Consider the following 15,739-nt stretch of genomic DNA (forward strand, 5'->3'; position numbering starts at 1 on the left):
GAACATTAAAAAAAAAAGAAATTAAAGGTGGAGTAGCGCCAGTGGGGAAATTGTTAAGAACCCCTGCTTTGGTCCATAATGGCCAAATATCATGATAAAACTTTTCAAAAATCTTTTGAATTTTTTTATTAACTGTCAAAAAGTGGCAATTACTCAATTTTTGCACTCATAATTTTGGAAGTCGACCAAAAAAAATTTTTTTTTCGACATTTTTATGTTTTAATTTTATTTAAATTATTTGTATTAAAACATTGTAGATCGAAACATGCGACATTTCTTTAAATTTTCTCAAAAGCTCGTATATTTTAAAATTTTACCAATTTGCCAAAACTTTGACCGGAAATTATGAAAAACCTAAAAATGTTTCGGAGTGTGTTATTATGATACTTGGCTACTTTGAATTATTCATAATTCAAAGTAGAATCCCCATTGGTGCTACTCCACCTTTAAGAAGGTTTTTATCCGACCGAGTTTAATCAAAGTTTGTAAAATAAATAACGTATTATAAATATAAATGAAATCTATGATTGAATTTAACAGCTTTGAAATTAAACTTGTCAAAATCAAATTTCAAATAAAGCAAACTTCTGTTATATCTCAGAAAAAAACATATAGTTTTGTTTTGACAGAATTTCGAGAAGAAGGGTTCCTGAACTCCCTAGTTCGCAAACTAAATTGCTTGTTGTTTTTTTATTTAAAAAAAACTCAATTGATGAACCTGATGAATGAATGAATGAATGAAAAAAACATGAATGAATAAAAAGAATTGGGTCAAAAACTGCTTTGGCAAAATCAAATTTTACAAAAAAGAATGGGAATGATTAATTCAAAATGAATTTGTAAATGAGAAAGCAGGAAGCGTCGTGAGTGTAACAATTGAGTTGAACCGGTCTGTTGGATGATATGCTGTTGAATTCTTGAGAATCAATAAATTCTCAGAGAAAGACCTTGCTCTGGAATGTCCGAAACCGGTTCCTGCAATGAAACATTTTACAGAGGTATGCCACTCTCTCAAGGTTCTTACAAGTCAATTAGTGGAAGAAAGCAAAGCCTTGAAGGTGAATTGAAATGCGTGAGCATCGCGATCACCAAGTTGACGGTACTCCACTTCAACATTGTGCCGTTTTCTTTGATACTCCCAACGCGTGGTCACTTCTCCGTTGTCTCCTTCAGTCCTGGCTGCGGGGTTGCGGTCAAAAATTGCATGCAAGGCTTCTTCGGTTACTTCATTGATAAAGTTACACTTGATAACAAAATCCTTCTTACTACAAGCTCCAAGGATTGCCTGAAATTAATTAATTGAAATTCTAAAACTGAATCAGCTTTGCGACTAATAAAAATCTCTTAGAAATCTAAGGCTTGTATTTTTGCTGAGATCTCAAAACTGTTTCTCAGAAAAAAGTTTTTAGAACATTTTAAATTTGTAAAGAATTTTTGCAATTTAGAACTACAATTCTTCAAATAATTTTCTGTATAACGAAGCATTCACCACTAGTCAGATAAAAATTGAATTCAAAAAAATAAAAAGTTATTATTTCAAACTTTTTTTTCATCAAAAGGTTAAAAAAGAATTGGAGGAATTTTTTTTCAAAAATACAATACAAAAATTATATAAATTTGAATGATCGTTGCGGCCTCATCAATATTTCTGGATTTTCCCCGTTTTTTTCGAGAATTTATTGAAATTTTAATGACAAATCCTCCATTGGCAAAACTTTTTCAAAATACTTCTAGCTAAACTCGTACAGAGATTACGTCAACTTTGGATTGTGCTAGGGTTTTGGAAAATGTGATTTTATATTTCATATAATATAAGTAATGATTTTTTCATCTTTCTCAACAAAATCATAAACTTCAGAGTTGGGTTCAAATAACAAAATGTATGTTTTTCAAAAGTAAGAAAACTTTTCCGCACTTAAAGTGTATTAGTATTATTAACGAACCACTTTCAAAAGAATGAGCTCCTCCTTTGAAATATTCTCCTTTGCAATAATGCATTTCTTCAGATGGAGAAAACGTGTAACGTCCGCAGAAACCGTACAACCTCCAATAGTAACAAACTTGAGTTTTCCCCACTTAGGTGACTCGATCAGACGAGAGATATTCATCACATCCGTGGATCTTATGTTGAGGTTAAGTTCATTGAGAGCATCAGAGCTCAGCGCATTCATTGTGTCAATTACAATAGGAAGTAGTTGACCGTCGAAAGTGCACGATAGATTGTTGACTTTGAGTGGAACCGATGTGATGCAGTCCCTGATTCTTTGATAAAGCATAAAGTTCCACACCCCCCCTTCGGTATCGTTAAAGGAGATCGATAGAAGTGATAATACATCAGGAAAAGTTAGCATCTATTCTAAATGCCTGATGAATAGACTTAAATAATCCTCATCCGGATAAGATTCCTCATCTCCTCCGCAAAATGCAAACGTGCTTCCATTTCCAGCTTTAGTGTATGCCAAGCTGTGCACTATTGGATGACCTTGTTTGTAAACTGTGCAATTCATTGAAATGGATGTTCTATCATTAGCAAGCAAAATTCCTACGATTTTAGAATTTTCCAGCTTGTTCATCGCCAAAGAAGCAATTTGTCTATCACTAAAAAAAATATTTTTTTTCGTCAATGACAGAGTGGGTTAGCAAAACCGTCAGGTTTTAAATTCCTTATTGTAATTTCAGAAAATTGTGACATACTCACTATTTAAGACGTTTTTTTTAAATTTATTTCACGATTAAATATAGTTTTGAATGTGAAATAGAGAAAACTTTTTTGGCTTAAAAAAAACCCGCAATGACCGGATATAAATGTGCATTCAAAAAATTCTAGATTATTCTATTGTATCCCCTTATAATGTTTTAATACAAATACTTTAAACAAAAATAAAAAAAAACAAAAAAATGTCGAAAAAATTTTTTTTGGCCGACTTCCAAAATTATGAGTGGTAAAAACTGAGTAAATGCCACTTTTTGACTGTAAATAAAAAAATTTCAAAAGTTTTTACCATGATATTTGGTCATTTTGGGACAAAAGAAGTCGTTTTTAACAATTTCCCCACTGGCGCTACTCCACCTTTAAGTCAACCAGGGGTATCTCCAAAAAGTGAGAGGGAAGTTAAATTTTTTTAAAAATAAATATTGTTTTTTCGGCCATTGCGGTGTTTTTTTTCTGACAAGTGAAGCGATTTTTTTTTCAAAACCTAAAATTGAACATACATTTTCTGACCCGACATTGTTTCCGTGTGTGCTTGAACAACTTCGAAAAGGTCTAGTGTACCTGTAATGACAATATGTTAACACACGCTTTTTGAGAATCATGGCAAGTTATATTAAGAATTGACTGTTATAAAGTATATCAAAGCGACTCTGCAACCTACACAGCGTTAATCAAGCTAAAATCTGATATTACACCTAACAAAATTGTAAATAGATTTCCAAGCTTATAAGATTTCTGACTCATTTTCCTATTTTAAATTCTCAAAATATTTCACGTTTTAAGTTTGTGTTTCACTATTTTAAGCACAGCTCACAAGGAAAGTGTTTCAGCTCACTTTTGGACTACCAAATGAAACTGATGCAGTTTGAAAGAGGAACACAACTAGAAAAAGCCGATGCTATGTTCCTGAAAATTGCTCACAGTGATAATTTTTAAAAACTTTTATGATTTGTAGACTATTCGTACAGTGCACGCAAGTTCTATAGGACACCCCCTAAATTTGCGGCTGTGGGTCTTCCCATAAGTTTTCAAGAAAAACTGTTGTTGTAAATGAATTCAGCATGCCAAATAACCTATAGACCATTGATTTCACCGATATTGCTCAAAAACTATGAGCATAAGAGCAGAATTTTGAAAAAATGGCCGCGCAACTTCTATGGGACACCCCCAGAATTTCGATAAATTCAGCGAAAAATTGAAATTTTTTCAGATTTCTTCTAAAGTGACTTTGGTTTTTTTATGCATAAAATTGTGCTTTAAGTTGATGTTTATTATATTTAGTTAAACTTTCGTTGGTTGAAACATCAATTTGCTCCGTGGCTCAAGCTTTTGGTAGGTTAAGCTCATAACTTGGCTCATTTTTGAAGAAGCCTGTCTTGAGTCGACACACTGTTTTTAAACATTTAAAAACGGCTTCTCATAAATTTTGAGTTAATTCCGTCCAATTTGCAGAGATTGATGGACATTTGAATGCACCCATTTCTTCCCAGTTCTGTGATCTTACTCAATCAGAAGCTTAAACCTGAGCTCAGCGTTAACCAATTTTAATTTTTCTTATACTGGAATATTACTGATAGTCTAATATTTCCAATTAAAAATAGTATTACCGCATTACCTGGTTTTGGCTGAATGTTTTCAATTGGAACTGAAATGTCTTCAAAACACTGAGAATTTTGCACTGCGAAGTTCAATTAAAACTTTAGTGACTTTTTTTCAACTTTAGAATAATTTGTCAATCAGAAAACAACGGTGCATATGAACTATTAGACTATCAGTAATATTCCAGTATGAGAAACATTAAAATTGGTTAACGCTGAGCTCAGGTTTAAGCTTCTGATTGAGTAAGATCACAGAACTGGGAAGAAATGGGTGCATTCAAATGTCCATAAATTTCTGCAAATTGGACGGAATTGACTCAAAATTTATGAGAAGCCGTTTTTAAATGTTTAAAAACAGTGTGTCGACTCAAGACAGGCTTCTTCAAAAATGAGCCAAATTATGAGCTTAACCTATCAAAAGCTTGAGCCACGGAGCAAATTAATGTTTCAATCAACGAAACTTTAATCAAAAATAATAGACATCAACTCAAAGCACAATTTTATGCATAAAAACCACACGTCATTTTAGAAGAAATCTGAAAAAATTTCAATTTTTAATTGAAATTATCGAAATTCTGGGGGTGTCCTATAGAAGTTGCGCGGCCATTTTTTCGAAATTCTGCTCTTATGCTCATAGTTTTTGAGTAATATCGATGAAATCCATGGTCTATAAGTTATTTGGCATGCTGAATTTATTTACAACAACAGTTTTTCATGAAAACTTATGGGAAAACCCACAGCCGCAAATTTAAGGGGTGTCCTATAGAACTTGCGCGCACTGTAGGTGGACAAGTGTTCTAGAAACTTTTTGCAAAATTTTATTATTTTGGGGAAAAATTCTGAAAATCCCTAAATTTCCAAAAAACTTCCAGAATATTTGTCTCCTTTGGCATTGTTTTAAAAAAATAATAATAAATGTTCAAAATTATTATTTGTAACAATTTTACGGGCTTCTGAAGTAGTGAAAAATGCACTGTTAGAAATTTTAGATCGAAGATTTTCTAGTTTAAAGCGCCCTTCCGCCGCTAAATTCATTGTAGGGATTTTTATCAAATGTCCGTTTTCAAATGGCATTGCTTTTATTTTTAAGTGAAATACCTTCCTGGGCACTTTCAACTGTTGCAATTATCGCCATATTGTGAAGATCAGGATGAATGTGCGTTTTAAAATTTTTCTTTATGTAATCGACAATTAAGTGCTTTCTCGTGGTAATTGAAGAAAAGGCGAAGAAGGCGGTTTTGCAAAATGATAGGTGCGAGCGCTGATAATGATAAGGTTGAAGCGTCTTTCGCAACGAATGTTAACCATCTATACAATTCTGCTTGACGTTATAGATTCCGAGGCAACAAAATAGGTTACCGGGTAAGTCTTTTACACAATTATAGCCCAGTCGGCCCACAGAGAGGCAGGTAACTTGCGGGGTTATCAATCTTTTATAATTGACTGCGAGCTGTGTCAAAGTTTTGTTTTGCAGGAACTGGAGTTAAAGGTGGAGTACCGAAGTTTGAGGCATACCCTCGAAATTTATCAATCGATCCTTGGACTTTTTCATTCCGACAACGCTTTATGAATGGGACATAGATGAATATTTAAAATGCTAATTGTAAGTGCAAAAAGAATCAGCAAAAAAGCTCACAGCCCCGTCATTCTCTGCCGAATAACACCGTTTGAGGATCGATTGCTAAATTTTGGCAGTATATATATATTCAGCTAAAACCTTAAATTGTGTCAACTTATTGGTGTCGCAGAGGCCGGTACTTGATTTTTATATGATTATTTTTCTTTAATGCGTGTCTTTGCAAGTTATTACGTTGTTTTGTTAATTGAGATGCTTTTTCGGTCAATGTGAGCACAAAATTGAATCATCTCAAGTTTCTGTACTCCACTTCTAAACACACATAAGTATAACATTTTGAGACTTTAATGGGAAAACAAGTCAGAAATCGCATAGATTGCAAATTTATACCTAAACGTCTGCCTTTTAATTGAATTTTAGCTTGAGCTGCTGTGTACGTCACGAATTTTTTTAAAATCTCAAATTCGACAATTGTTAAATATTTCAATTATTGAAAATTTGTCAAAATCGACATTTATTGAATTGTCGAAAAAATGGCGACTGCCGGGCTTCGAAACTATAAATGACACAGATGATAAGGAAAAGAGCGGCAAACAAGAGGGCTGCGTATGAATTATTTAAACAAGAGAATGGGAAAAAAAATCGGGGGTATTCGTTCTCAAAAATAGGCCACACCTACCTAAAGGTTCTGTGGTATGAAACAAGCTGAGAATTACCCTAAATTTTCTAACTTTCAGGCTCTCTTCCAAAGTGCAATCGTCATGTGGGGATGCTGTCATAGTTTGGATAAATTTTCTCAAACGTGCGAGCTTTCTCGAGTCCGGCCTTCAAGCCTGGATATTTGGCTTGAATGAATAACAATCGCATCGAATGCTTAAGGCCTGCCTTGTTTGGAATAGGTTTAAAGTCGGCCTACAGTTTCCAAGAGTATTCGGGCCTGCGGTCCTCAAACCTGGTTATTGGGCTTGAGTGAATAACAATCGCATCGATGTAGTTGTTATAAGAAATGGATTGTTGAAAGCTATCTGTTGAGAAGTATAATTACGTGACCTATTAATACCGATTTATTGGGCCTGTAGTACACTGTGAGTTTCAAGAAAATATGTAGATAATACACGTTTTGCAGATCACGTTTTAAGCTTGGAGGACGACTGGCCTAGCACAAAAGACACATAGGAAGAATGGCTAATTGGGCTGTTTTCAGCAACGCCAAGAACACGAAATCGGCTTCAAATTGACTAGCAACTGCGGACTAATGGAAAATATGTTCGTGAAATATATAAGCTTTAAGAAGAAAATACATTGGCGAGAAGAAAATGAAGACGGGCTGGACAACAGTGCTGTGCGGCTCTCGGCTCTCGCCGCGAACTAAGGGCCGACTTTTTTCAAGAGCCGCACATCACTGCTGACCACGGGGAAAAAAGAATTGACTATGCTCCGCGAGCATTGACAAAGGTTCCAAAGTAAGTACAAATTGAATAGGATTGTGAAGAAAATAGTTTCGGATTAGAAAAGTGAATAAAATAGCAAATTTTAGTAAAAAGTAAGATATGGCGTTTTAATTTCAATGAGAATGAAACAAGAAATATGTGTGTGTGTGTGTGTGTGTGTGTGTGTGTGTGTGTGTGTGTGTGTGTGTGTGTGTGTGTGTGTGTGTGTGTGTGTGTGTGTGTGTGTGTGTGTGTGTGTGTGTGTGTGTGTGTGTGTGTGTGTGTGTGTGTGTGTGTGTGTGTCTTACGGAAACCACGGAAAACAACAGTCGCGAGACAAAAAAAAACCAAAGTAATGAAAAAATAAAGTGGGATATTGATATTTTCATTATATTTTATTCTTATTTCTCAAAATACAGTTTTTTTAATTGAAAAAAACAGTATTACGTAATATTTTTTAGGTCTCTGGCAGACCCTCGATGCATTTTGTGCAAACACCGTCACGCGCCATTGCACACATTTTTCAACGCGTTGCGTGAAAATTGCTCTTGCGATTTCAAATATCTCTTTCCCGTCATTTCTCGTGCAATGTGGTGCGATGGAGCGAGGGATCTAGCAAGAAACCTGTGGTTTTCATCTAATTAAAAATTCGAATTCTCGTTTTTTGAAAGTAACTTTTAAAAACTCACAGAAGAGTTTATTAATTCGACGGTTAAATGAAAAACGGAAGGAAAAAATTGGTTGAAAAGAAGAAAAAAGAAAAAGAAAAAAAATACAATCTTCCCCGGCAAACAACAATGAGCGGAGCAAGCAGCAAACGCGCTCCAATTGCAATCAACAAAAGGCGCTAACTACTGATGACATTTGAAAATTATAATTTAGTACCTAAAAAAGGATTAAAGAAGAGCATTTCTAGAAGAACTTTCGGATTATTCGAACGCAAAAAATACCCTAAATATTAATGCATCTGTCAGGCAATGATCTCTAGTTTTTCCATATCTGATCACACAGCTAAAGGCACTTTTACATTTTTTTAGGCCTTTGGTGAAAAAAATCAATATTATACTTTGTTGCTTGTAGTCAGAGGTCCGACTTTCTAAGTGATTGGATATCGGAGATCATTGGTGCGCGGCGGACATTGATCGAGGTCCGCGAGTAGGCAATATAACGCAGGAAGCAACATTAAACAATTTACCAATTTAAAAATAAATAAAAATAACAAAAATTGGACATTTAATTATTCAGATGCACATTTGAATGGAAGTTAACACGTCGTCTTTTACCGATATCTCGAGTTTCTTTTCTTTGCCTTCCAACACCCATTTGTATTGTACAATCCCGTCAATGGTCTCTGATTTTGGAGGACACCCGATCGAATGTATTAGGCTTTGCAAGTCGAAGTTGTTCGAAGTGGAGAGCTTGAAATTTCTTGAAAGTGAAGAAGCAAGGAGTTCCTGTAAAAATATTACATGACGGTGTTGGCTCACTGAATACTAAAAATTACCTGCGCCAAGAAGAGCACATCTCCAACTGGAATAGTCTCCACGTAAGCTGTCCCTTTCAAAAAATGAATCAATTTTCGGATGGACACAGATGCATTCGCTCCTTTAACGACCAACTCAGTGGCATGGTTCCAGTGAGGGGTATCTCTTATTTGATTTAGCGCGAGGGCCTGATTCCCATTGTTAACATCACCAACAGTCGCGAAGATCGTAAGTTTTCTCAATTTCTTCGCATCAAGGCAATCCAGAAGCTGAATAAACTCCAGCTCACTGCTCCCTTTCAGCTCCAAGTGGGCCATAGAAATCTTGTTCCTAAACGAGCCCAGGAAAATTCCAAGATTTTGCATTTTCTCCAAGGTGTATCTCTCGAAATCACAATGGAACGTTTCAAAGCTAGGTTTTCGGTTGCTGAAGTTGTGCAGAGATTCTTGACGGTTCAGCCATTCCTTCAATAGGGCCATGTCGGTGCATGGCCTGGAAATTTCTTCACCATTGCAGAACATGTGAACTATAGCCGAATTTTCATCAAAATGAACATCCATTCTAATTGACCAGCAATGCAATCGGTCACCATCAAGGTAGATTCGTAGCCCCGTTGAGACGTCTCGGAGTGCCAGTCTGCAATCCAAAAAAAATGGGATGCAAAACTTGCATAATTGATTAGAATTGTTGAAAAAAAATTCTTCATGTAATTGTTATGGCTGGAGACGCTTTTTGAATTACTCCTTGATAAAACTTACACTGAGCTAAACGGGAGACTTTCCAAAATGTGTTCAATCACTGGTTGGTGTCCAGTTAATTTTACCAGGTCAAAGGTTGGGATTGAAGATGGATGGGTCTGTAAAAGATAGTTTTAAAAATTGATAAGAAGTGATGATTTAGTCGATAATTACGTGGAAGACCTACAGTATGGTAGAATCCCAATGTCTCAATATTTCAGTCTAAAAAATGCGATTATTTAAACAAAATTCACCTCTTGCAGCATCTGAGCTGACGAAACCCGAGAAAATGTGAATGTCGAGATGTTTTCCAAAAAACCATGCGCCATGCTGATGTAAACGTTTTGATCCTGGCTGGGGAAAAACCATGTTTGGATGGACCGATTGGCATACACCGGAGCTCCGAATCCCAACAGTTCACAGGCCTGATTTCCATCGAAGGAGCCTTTAAGTACAAGCTTGCCAAACGAAGATCGAACGCAGTGCTACAAAATCAGAACTATTCATGCCAGATGTAAGTTTTAATACCTCTTTCAAAAATTCGAGGTCACGTCTATCGTTTGTTTCCATGATGATGGAGGCATTTGACAATGCAGAGAGTCGTTCCAAAAATTTTGAATTTTTCCACTGCGCAATGCTGCTTGGTGTCTTCAGGTGTACTTCTTCAAGAGCATCGCGATTGAGCATGGCAACAAGCAAGACCACATGATCCTGAGACTGTTTTGATGGGATCGAAACGACGAACTCGTTAACTTTGAGTAAGTTCCTTCTCTTTTTAAGAATTAACTCAAGTATTCCTCTATAGAGGCAGTCACCGCTTGTCCCATCGATGATGCTCAAGCATGAAAGGGTATTCACGGATGTTAGGAATGGCATCAAATGTTTCTCTGACAGATTGAAAAAGTCTCCGTTCGCAATCAACTCTTTTTTCTCATTCATTCCAAAAATGCAATCTTTTCCACTTTTTTGGTAGGAAATTTTTATGTTCTTCGTTGCTCCATTCCGGTAAACACCGTAGCTATGCAAAATGCGATGATCCTCAACTGTGACACAAAATTTGACAACTGAAGAATTGTCGATTGTTGTCAGTGCCTCAGTCACAAGGGGAGATTGCCTGTAATAATTAAATAATTGAAGCTGTATTTCATTTCTGAATCGATTAAACGCACATTTTTTGAGTTGATGATATTACGCTTGTCACGAATAAAGCTATCTGAAAAATGAATTGATTATTACCTGCGGTTAAATATATATAAAAGAATACATATTCAATCTTTTAAGACAAAATAGATTCCCATTTCCCATAAATCAATATGGAAATGCAAAATTAGGTTGAAAACTTGAAAAAATACACTATTCCAGAAGAAAACATCTCCTAAATATCGAAAAAAACCGTGAGAATCGTGCCGATTCCTGATGCTCTTCTCATAAACGCTCCGTAAATCGACACAAGGTGGCTCTTCCCGCGCCAACACGGGTTCCCGAGTTCTGTAACTGTCTACACTCTCTCTGGAATTATATTTTAAGAAGCTTCGAGACGTTTTGGGAAGAGCCAGAGAAAAAAAGCAATTAATGACCGATTCAAATTTTCAAATGATATCGATTGCTGGCACTTTGATTGGGATTGTCTGATATATTTTATCATGCTTAACAGTTTTCTGAAATAAAAAAGAATCGCTTCATATGATTTTTCCGTACTTTTTAAGTTTTGAAAAAAACAATTTTCAGTTAAAGTTTGCAATTTTTTTAAATAATATTCCGTACGAGCTGGCATCCTTTGTTTGGTATTTTTTGATATATTTAATTATGCTTAACAGTTTTCTGAAATAAAATAGAATCGCTTCATATGATTTTGCCGTATTTTTGAATTTTTGAAAAATACAGCTTACAATTAAATTTTTGCAATTTTTTAAAATAACATTCCGTACGAGCTGGCATACTTTGTTTGGTATTTTCTGGTATATTTAGTCATGCTTAACAGTTTTCTGAAATAAAAAATAATCGCTTCATATGATTTTCCGTCCTTTTGAATTTTTGAAAAAAAAACAGCTTTCAATTAAATTTTGCAAATTTACCTTCCGTACAAGATAGCATATTTTTTTGGTATTTTCTGGTATATTCAATCATGCTAAACAGTTTTATAAAAGAAAAAAGAAGCGCTTCATATGATTTTCCCGTACTTTTCAATTTTTGAAAAAAACAGCTTCAGGTAAATTTTGCAATTTTTTAAAATTGCCTTCCGTACAAGATAGCATACTTTGTTTGGTATTGTCTGATATATTTAATCATGCTTAACAGTTTTCTGAAATAAAAAAAGAATCGCTCCATATGATTTTCCGTCCTTTTGAATTTTTGAAAAAAATAGCTTTCAATTAAATTTTGCAATTTTTTAAAATACCATTCCGTACGAGCTGGCATACTTTGTTTGGTATTTTCTGGTATATTTAATCATGCTTTACATTTTTCTGAAATAAAAAAGAATCGCTCCATATGATTTTTGCTCATGAATTTTAACTTCGCTGAAATCTGTATTTTAAACTCGCTGAAATCCTAATTCTCTGGTTTTGAATCAGTTTTCTTTATTCACTTTATTATTTATTGCATTTACATATGTACATATGATCTAACAAAAAAGTATATAAACCTTGTTACGACATATAAAAAATATAATTATCTGGGTAGTCTTTTTTTTCTGATTTTTGAGTTTTCTGGTTTTTTGTCAAAAATGTGCTGTTACAGCTCGAATATACAAGATGAGTTTAAAAAAAGTATTGAAAAAGTTAACAACGTTGTCTGGAGCTCTTCCTGTCCACTGCAGCTCGGAATCTTTTACAAACTGCCCGGAAGTCGAGTCTGAAAATTTATAATTCACCATGTTTAGTGTTTTATTTAAAGTTGACGCTTCTTGTCTTTTATCTACAGACAACTTTTTGGTTAATGACTTTTCTGTAAAAAAATTATCCACGGAGATTTGAGCTATCAAAGTGAATTTCGTTACAGTGTTATTTGCATGTTCTCTGAGAGCCCGCCGTGAGCTTGGTTCTAGATTTTTTTTTCCGAGAAAATGCACGAGTGACCGTTTTAAGACATGAGCTATCGAATGGCATAGATCTCATATGCAAGTTTGATGGGCTCTAGCAGGTAGAACATAGCTCACAAGTAACAGATCATCTATATCCACTTACCGATTTTTTGGCTGCAGCAGATTCACAATTCTATCAATGACAAGATCTGGCATGTCATATAGTATTGATTGCTGAGTATTCAGGCTGGAAGTATATTCGATTTCAAAGCATTCTAGTACACATTCAAATTTATAACTTACTGCATTTCCGTATTCGATTTCTGGGTTTGGTAGGGCGCTGAATTTTTAACTTTGAGGTTTCTCTCTAATGTCTGCCCGAGTAACTTCTGAAAATAAAAAATTTAATACATATGAACAATTCGTTAAAGGTGAAGTAGCGCCAGTGGGGATTTTGTCTATATTCATTTATAATGATCCAAAACAAGTGAATATCATAATAAAACACTCCAAAAAATTTTAGATTTTTCATAATTTCCGGTCAAAGTTTTGGCAAATTGCCTAAATTTTGAAAAATACGAGCTTTTGAGGAAATAAAAAAAAATGTTGCATGCTCCGACCCCTACAATGTTTTGATACAAATAATTTGAACAAAATTAAAACATGAAAAATGTCGAAAAAATAAATTTTTCTTGGTCGACTTCCAAAATTATGAGTGCCAAAAACTGAGTAATTGTCACTTTTTGACAGTAAATAAAAAATTTTCAAAGTTTTTTTGAAAAATTTTATCATGATATTTGGTCATTTTGGGACCAAAGGAGTGGTTTTTGACAATTTCCTTACTGGCGCTACTCCACCTTTAAGAACTACCCACAACTTCATCAGAAAACGTCAGTTTATACGTATAATCGATCCCTGTTTTATAAGATTTGAGTTCATTATTCACAAAGTTTTCCAACGCTTGAATTTGGTGATGCTCAACAAACTTTGATAAATCGGTGATAGAGAATAACTGAAAAAAAAATTACTTTTCGCATTATGTGGGACAATATTTAAGTAATTTGCCAAAGCCCCCGTTTTTTTTTTAAATTTCAATTTGCCGCATACCTCTTATGTACAAATTTCCCAAAGGTATTAGTACATTTGTCAAACAATGGCGAAATATATTGCCTATGTTTAGAGATGGTGAGGTCAACATTTTTACTGCTTTATTATACTCGAAAGAGGATCACCAGATTTGGTAAACTTTGGTAACTTTTGGTAAGCACTCGGCATTTCGCTACTCTTTGTGCGCGGACGGAGCGCGCTAGTAATTATGTCGCATTCTCTGCGCGCGCCCGGCGCATTTCATACAAATTTGAAAATTAAATTGCCAACTTGAAATACTGGATGTGTATAAATTTAATTATATTAAAGTCCAAGAAAACAACTTTCTACAAAAATCTTGAAAAATAACAATTCGCGTCCAGCGCGCATACTATGCGCACCTCGAGCGCCCCCTTCGCGCTACAGGTGCGCGCGCCAGGCGCATTCTCTTATTTTCGTGCGCCAGGCACAAAACGTGCCCAGGAGTAGCATACTGCCGAGCAGCACGATCAGCTGTCAAACTTACAAGTTTAGACACTATAGCTTATTAGGCTGGTTCAAAATCAAACATACTTTATCCAACAAACGTTTGCCATTCTTATCCGTTACTTTGATATTCAATGATTTGAACATGTCGGATTGGCAGCTGACAACCATCGATAGTACGTGACGACTCAAAGATATACTTCGGAATGACAAGTCAATCTCATTCACTTTAAATGATTGCAATCTTGAATCCAACATTTCATTGAGTTGTTCCAAGAACTTCACGTTCGTGTCACATTCTGGCACTGAACTTGAGTCTTCCAGCAATTTGATTGATAAAAATGAGAGAACATTGATAGATTCCAATGAACTTGTTAAATCCTTTATGGACACCGTCACAAAATCCTGATTTTTGATTAATTCTTGATTTTTACCTTCTATTCGCAGACATCCACGATTTCCATTCTTCTTGTAGGTTAACTTCACGGGTGACGTCTTTCCCAGGTTGAATATGATAAAAATCAACAATATTAGATCCGTATCCACTTCTATGTGAATTTCAACAACTGGATAGTTTTGTATTCGCTTCATTTTTTGTCTGAAAATCGAACATTAAAAATAACAGGATAGATTAAAAAAATCAGCAAAATAGCTATAATCATTTAAGAAATTTCTGAAAAATTTCATAACCACTACTGTATTGTAAACGTTTCGATTTTCGAAAAATATCGAATTAAAAAAATTGTGACGGAAGTGCTAAAAATGGTGCAATTGCAGAAATTTCCAAAATTTCTAAATTATACAAAATTGTAAGAAACAAAAAATTTTTGGGTATATTTTTGCTGTTGTTGAAGTCTGTACTTCCATATGTTTTTAATGTTGAAAGGGGGACAGCACTCCCAAAGTTAATAATTATTTTTTGAAAGAATATGAAGATTTTTTTACACAAAAAATATATATATAGTTTACTAAAAGCCGACAGAATGACTATCAGTTTCTGAAAAACCTTATCAACTTCATACAACTTCAAAAATTCAATGTTAGAGCAATACTGCAGGCCTCGGAAGTTGTAAGAAAATTTGCTGAAAGTTGTTCGAAGCAAAACTTTAAAGTACCAAAGTTAAAAGTAATGCCGTTAAGTAAGGCGGAGCTTAACCAATTTCTAAAGCGCCGCCAATCTTTCAAATCAAAAGTTACAAATTCTCTAACTCCAAATTGGTGCTCAAAGATAAGCACAAGAAAACTAATTTAATAAATCAGCAATAATAAAAAATTATTAAAAACCAAGAGTTTCTTGCAGTACATATTACGGCAAAACTTCACCAATATTTCTCTTATCAGCAAAATTGTGAAGAGGTGGAAAAGTGTTTTTCACACTTTTATATATGCTTGGCTCGGCAAGTGTAAATGCGCTCTACTGACAACTAGAACCGTGTTTGATAAAATATTGGAATAACCTTTTTGAGAAACACGTGCCCAAACGTCTAGGTATACGGTAGAGAAATTGCGTACAGGTACCACTTCTCCGGCCTGTAAAAATTTGAAATTAAACTATTTTATCAAATACTTGAAAATAAAAACAATACTGGCTATGGTTTTCTTTATTG

General features: G+C 34.7%; 2 protein-coding genes, 1 non-coding gene and 2 pseudogenes across 5 annotated transcripts; 1 reads left to right on the forward strand and 4 right to left on the reverse strand.

The window, feature by feature from the left end:
- Window positions 1-1,030: 1,030 nt before the first annotated feature.
- Y37H2B.1 lies at window positions 1,031-5,449 on the reverse strand (annotated as a pseudogene). The gene is made up of 4 exons: window positions 5,413-5,449; window positions 3,217-3,277; window positions 1,947-2,601; window positions 1,031-1,288 (listed from the first exon to the last, which is right to left on the reverse strand). Coding segments are annotated over exons 1-4 (1,011 nt in total).
- Window positions 5,450-5,628: 179 nt separating this feature from the next.
- R10E8.7 lies at window positions 5,629-11,217 on the forward strand (annotated as a pseudogene). The gene is made up of 8 exons: window positions 5,629-5,673; window positions 5,786-5,914; window positions 6,625-6,972; window positions 7,014-7,153; window positions 8,563-10,052; window positions 10,193-10,296; window positions 10,344-10,507; window positions 10,901-11,217. Coding segments are annotated over exons 1-8 (2,737 nt in total).
- Window positions 7,474-7,623, reverse strand: R10E8.10. Its single transcript, NR_070153.1, has one exon. It is a non-coding gene; the product is annotated as an Unclassified non-coding RNA R10E8.10 (non-coding RNA).
- R10E8.3 (DUF38 domain-containing protein) lies at window positions 8,494-10,758 on the reverse strand. The gene is made up of 6 exons (NM_075166.7): window positions 10,708-10,758; window positions 10,067-10,652; window positions 9,793-10,023; window positions 9,560-9,657; window positions 8,822-9,437; window positions 8,494-8,771 (listed from the first exon to the last, which is right to left on the reverse strand). Exons 2-6 carry the CDS (start codon window positions 10,475-10,477, stop codon window positions 8,559-8,561), a joined length of 1,569 nt encoding a protein of 522 aa, NP_507567.1. The 5' UTR covers window positions 10,478-10,652; window positions 10,708-10,758; the 3' UTR covers window positions 8,494-8,558.
- A 1,022-nt stretch (window positions 11,218-12,239) lies between the features above and the next one.
- Window positions 12,240-14,730, reverse strand: R10E8.8 (F-box domain-containing protein). Its single transcript, NM_182358.6, has 5 exons — window positions 14,220-14,730; window positions 13,435-13,572; window positions 12,864-12,949; window positions 12,724-12,807; window positions 12,240-12,391 (listed from the first exon to the last, which is right to left on the reverse strand). The coding sequence occupies exons 1-5, from the start codon at window positions 14,721-14,723 to the stop codon at window positions 12,319-12,321; spliced, it is 885 nt and encodes a 294-aa protein (NP_872158.1). The 5' UTR covers window positions 14,724-14,730; the 3' UTR covers window positions 12,240-12,318.
- Window positions 14,731-15,739: the final 1,009 nt, after the last annotated feature.

This window comes from Caenorhabditis elegans, chromosome V (genome assembly GCF_000002985.6).
Source record: "Caenorhabditis elegans chromosome V".
NCBI lineage: Eukaryota > Metazoa > Nematoda > Chromadorea > Rhabditida > Rhabditidae > Caenorhabditis > Caenorhabditis elegans.

Bases quoted from the DNA above. Each gene is read 5' to 3' on its own strand.
- R10E8.8 (NM_182358.6), bottom strand. From the start codon at position 14,723: ATGAAGCGAATACAAAACTATCCAGTTGTTGAAATTCACATAGAAGTG. The intron at 13,573-14,219 runs GTATGTTTGATT...TTTTTTTTTCAG, and splicing joins GCAAACGTTTGTTGGATAAA to TTATTCTCTATCACCGATTT. The intron at 12,950-13,434 runs GTGGGTAGTTCT...TTTTATTTTCAG, and splicing joins TGACGTTTTCTGATGAAGTT to AAGTTACTCGGGCAGACATT.
- R10E8.3 (NM_075166.7), bottom strand. From the start codon at position 10,477: ATGAATGAGAAAAAAGAGTTGATTGCGAACGGAGACTTTTTCAATCTG. The intron at 10,024-10,066 runs GTATTAAAACTT...CTGATTTTGTAG, and splicing joins ACCTCGAATTTTTGAAAGAG to CACTGCGTTCGATCTTCGTT. The intron at 8,772-8,821 runs GTAATTTTTAGT...ATATTTTTACAG, and splicing joins ATGTGCTCTTCTTGGCGCAG to GAACTCCTTGCTTCTTCACT.